This window comes from Musa acuminata, chromosome BXJ2-10 (assembly GCF_036884655.1).
Source record: "Musa acuminata AAA Group cultivar baxijiao chromosome BXJ2-10, Cavendish_Baxijiao_AAA, whole genome shotgun sequence".
NCBI lineage: Eukaryota > Viridiplantae > Streptophyta > Magnoliopsida > Zingiberales > Musaceae > Musa > Musa acuminata.
Window position 1 is genome coordinate 28,815,998 of NC_088347.1, and position 4,958 is coordinate 28,820,955.

General features: G+C 36.4%; 1 protein-coding gene across 1 annotated transcript; it reads right to left on the reverse strand.

Moving 5' to 3' along the window:
• Positions 1-269: 269 nt before the first annotated feature.
• LOC135625754 (dirigent protein 1-like) lies at positions 270-815 on the reverse strand. The gene has a single exon (XM_065130845.1). The coding sequence runs from the start codon at positions 813-815 to the stop codon at positions 270-272; it is 546 nt and encodes a 181-aa protein (XP_064986917.1).
• Between the last annotated feature and the right edge of the window lie 4,143 nt (positions 816-4,958).

A 4,958-nucleotide genomic window follows, 5' to 3' on the forward strand; every position in this document is an offset into this window, starting at 1 on the left:
ACATTGACAAGTAATTATTTTAAGAAAAAGATAAAGTACAAAGTGATAAATAATTATATGCGACATTGACACAAAGATACAGTGTTTATTTATTTTAAGAATAAGATAAAGTACAAAGTGACAAGTAATTATATACGACATTGGCACATAAACATACAACACACACACAGAGATATACATATATATATATATTTATATATTATAGAAACGCCATAGGCGGAGATTCTTCGTGTCATGTATAAAGCTTCGGTGACAGCGACGTCTCGTAATCATGCGATGGCACTGAGATGGAGTTCGCTGTAGTAGGCGACGAGCTTCGCGACAGAGGACGTCACCGTCTCGGTCACCATCTTCCCCCATGCGTACTGGAACACCCCCGTCCCTCCCACGATGGCCCGCTCCGAGTTCCCGGACTCGTCCAGTCTCCCGATCACCGTGAGAGTGCTGTTGACGAACTTCCCCGCCGTGAACACCAGTACCAGCGGTACCAGCATCACCTCCTCCTGCATTGATACGTGGAAGCCCGCGCCCTGCACCCTTCCGAGGAAGGTGGAGCTTTCGTCGGGGCCGACCCTCAGCACGGTGTCATATATCTCGATGTTCCCGAAGGTGTAGGGGAGGCTCATGTTCACCACGGTGACGGTGGTGTTGTCGGGACCGATAAAGGTCTCGTGGAAGTAGACGCGGAAGTGGATTCTCTTCTGGATGCCGAGTTCGAACTCGGAGGTGACCGGGAAGGCCGTGGCAGCTGCCAGGAGGAGGAAGAAGACGAGGAGGAAGTAGAGATGAGAGGAGCTGTGTGGGGATGAAGCCATGGCTAGGATGACACAAGGATCGAAGTGAGGTGGGTACAACGCTGGATCAGGAACATGTACTTATAGAAGAATGTCTGTGCCATGCGTCGTTTACAAATATCAAACTTCCTGATAGCATATAAGATTTCATGCTAGCAGATAAGATTTCATCTTATCTTCTATAGCTTTCAACCAAATCTCAATATCATGTGTACATAAAATAAGATGATAGCATATAGTAACAGGATGTACACACCATGACACTCAGGAGATGGAAGATGGAAGTAATATAGATGATAGTTGCAAGCATAGGCTGATGAGGATAGTGTTAGTGTCAACATATTTACGTAGTGGCCTCGAGGTCAATACGGTTAAGTTCGGATTCGAATGATTGGAGATCTTCTCGAACGACCCTTGAAACTGCTGATGGTCCGATCGCGACGGGGTAACTGTTTTCTCCGGGAGGGGACCCCTCGCTTGGGCGTTCGGTGGGAGGCATTCCGTTTTCGTCGGGAGAGCTCGGCCTGACCCCTCCGACGATCAAGTCAATCGATAGTCTCATGGGGTTTTTCTTATTTGATCTCCCTCTCCTATCGTTCCGAATGCAAGGGTTTTTATAGGGAAGGTCACCGTTTCCTGATGTGCTCGCTTGTAGGGAGTAGAGTCGTACCTTGGATAACATCTGACATCGGTATTGACGTTACGTGAAGGACCGAGCTCCTATAGGATGACGACGTACTTCGATCGACGTTTTGATCTACTTCAGCTAGGCGTTGTCAAGTCATACTAAGGCAGACGACCCCAGGAGTAGGTGACGTTTTCCATCGTTATTATTACCCTCGTCAGATAGTGTTGCGTCTTCTGTGAGTGTCAACTGGCCACCTGTAGCTCATGAATTTGCCTTTTACTTAACCAACCACATTGACAACGGTTATCTCTCTTTATGTGTTAACACAGATGTACGCCTCTTGAGTTGTTGACATGTGGAAATTAGGTGTTGGTTCCCATGCGTGATCGCTGCCTCACCACTCCACTTAAGCCGCGACGTAACTAATGACAGACGGTGCGATGCAAAACCTTCGCTCGCCAATCAAGTCATTCGTGACTTAAGTGAGGCCATTAACCATCTTTTGCTTTACAGTAATCATTCAAATACGCGTCAGTAATCAAATGCAAATCTCTATTCCAGCAAAGAAAAGCTCACATGATGTGTTCTCATATCAGCATACCAAATGCAATGTTTTATCCGTTTGAATAAAAATACCACATTCTCTTTCTCTATCTATATGTATATATACATTCAATTTTATGTGAATTTTAATATACATATTCTCTCCTGTTAAAACATATCCTAAACTTATGTATATTTTAATATACATACCAAATGCAATGTTTTAGGTGGGCACAACGCTCGAAAAGGACATGTATTTATAGAAGGGGCTTTGCCAAGCGTCGTCAACAAATGTCAACTTCCAACCATGGCAATTATCATGTCTGCGAAGGAAGAAGATGGATGTTTGGCTTTCCCGGTGAATGCATCCTTAAACTCAGAGATGGAAGATGGTTCCCGAGTGTGATCGGTGCGTCTCGTGCACTTATTATAGAGGATCGTCATATGTCTTGTTCGCTTTCAATGTAAATAATTGACCCAATCCGTGCGCAATCTAAACCACATAGTGGGCCCATCACACAATGCATTTCTTTGTCAAGATGTGTTTGCTTCACCTATTTCAACTGTTTATGCGGTCCACATTAAAACTTCTGTCGGTTCAGCAAAATTGGCTAATTATCGTTTCTTAATGTTGAAAATGTATAACAAGTCTGTGTAAGACTCGATTAAAAATTTTAAACATATTTAGTCCCAAATTGATTAGAGTCAATACCTAATCAAATACGAAAAGATCCGTGCACTCCTACTTAACAATTTATTAACATTAAAAGAGCTCAAGATTTTTTTTTTTTATTGAGTTAAATAATTTGTGAAAAATAAAAGTATTATTTTGGATAAAATAAATAGTAAAAAAGAGGATCAAATTGATTATGGAAACGTCGCATTTTCACGAATCTTAAAGCAGCAGATTTCTTCAGTAAGTAATATATAATTTTGGATAAAAATAAATACTAAAAAAGATGAAGTGGGAAATGACGATGTGAAGAATCCACAAAGGTGGCTCTCCTCTCGGTCCTCTTCGGTAGCAACGAGCACGATATGGTGATCAAGGTCCGATCTCTTACTATTCCTTCTCGTCCAATTTTCCCAATCTTAGTTAGAGTTTTAATTTGATGGAGTGGTTGAAAGCCGTCTTGTAGTTTTGATGTCAAATTCTTGGTTCGATCAAAATCTTTGATGGTCCTAGTTGATGATCATGCAATCTAGTTGCTCTATGATCAACAAAAACGAAACCTAATATTATAGTATTTGATAGGGATAATCCTACAACCTAGTTGCTCTATGATCAACAAAAGCAACACCTAAGCAGGAGTCACCTGCTCCCTGCAACCGCTGGCATATAAACTCATCTAGTTTGAGTTGCATCACGGGATAAATCCGAGGACTCTATATATTAAAAAAATCCACCCTTTATATTATTATTATCATATGATATTGGGATAGAATCTAATAAATGACACGATTACTCTACACACATGCATATATATAGTTTTATAGACGTGGACATCAACTAAATGAGCAACCTAAAAAATAAAATATATTTATATCTATTATGTTTTTTTTTCCAACATATAACTTAATTTAAGAGGGTAATGCATTGAAGTATTATTCAACATCATTCATTAAATCACTCGAGGTTTTAAGAGTCAAATTTAGATAAGGATCGGGACAAAATGAAACTCAATCATGAAAATTAAAACTTCTAAATAGGAAGAAACACAATATCATTTTGTTCAGATAAGTACACAATATTCCCGTTAATCTATATATTTTAGCCTACTAATTTAAAGGCACTGTAACATTACAATGTAATCAACCTAAAAATAGGCCCCTTCCTCACCACCAATTGCATGTAGCCATCATCCAAAACGTCTTCCTATATGGTTATGTAAGGAGACTCTTATAGAAGTTTTGATGTGCCTACGTATTATCAACATGGGCCGTGCCACATAAAGCCTTACTCATGCAACATTATTAAATCATTCATATGCAAAGGAATTCATGAATCACAATAAATTGCTAGTTACCTCCTTGATAACAACTAACAATGCAGACGAGACCTAAAAAGGCCTAAATTATATGACCCATAAGTTTAATCGATGATAACTTGTTTCTTAAGCACCATTGTATGAGTCACTTATTTCCTAATAAGTGATTGATTTTTAGAAAGTAAATAATATACAATCCTTTTTCATGTGTGAATAATAACGAATGAATATTATATTTCTATCTTTATATGTAAAAATAAAATTAAATTAAATTTAAAATAATAATTAAATATTTACTTATTTTTCAGAGAGATTTCATCTGCATAAAGGAGCGCCCCCTCTCTCATTCCACACTGAGCATAATAAAAGTCATTCCACACCGAGCACAATAAAAGTATTGAAGAAAGGATTTTCCAAGAAGATAATTTTGAGATGAGGCATAATAATATTTATTCATATTCTTTTCTAATAAAAAAATATTATATTATTTTATAATCAAATTTTATTCATATTTTAAAATCCTTAATATTAAAATATTTTCTATTCTATTCTAATCAGTTTTGATTCATATTTTGAAATCCTTCGTATTAAAATTGTCATGATCGTATGATGCATAATAATATTTTTAATTTTAAAATTTTATAATTAATAAATAATGATAATTAATTTATAATGTTAGAATGATTATTTGACTTATAATGGTCTTTTAAGCTCAAGTGACTTTTAAGATTGATTTAATTATTAAAACTTTTTATTTTTTAGATTAATATAATAATTTTAATTTATTTAGTTATATATATATATTTGTATTTCAAGAATTAGTTATGAATTTGGACGACTTAATTAGTTTTAAATTTAAGATTATGAATTTAAAATTTTAATTTATAAATATAAATTATTTTTTTAATAATTTAAAATATTAAAATCTAATTTGATAAAAGAAGCCTAACTTGAAGCCTGACTTGAGGTTGGTTGATCTATCAAATCGAGTCAATCCAACTCTTA

Excerpts from the sequence above, each read along its gene's own strand:
- LOC135625754 (XM_065130845.1), bottom strand. The coding sequence starts at position 815 with ATGGCTTCATCCCCACACAGCTCCTCTCATCTCTACTTCCTCCTCGTC.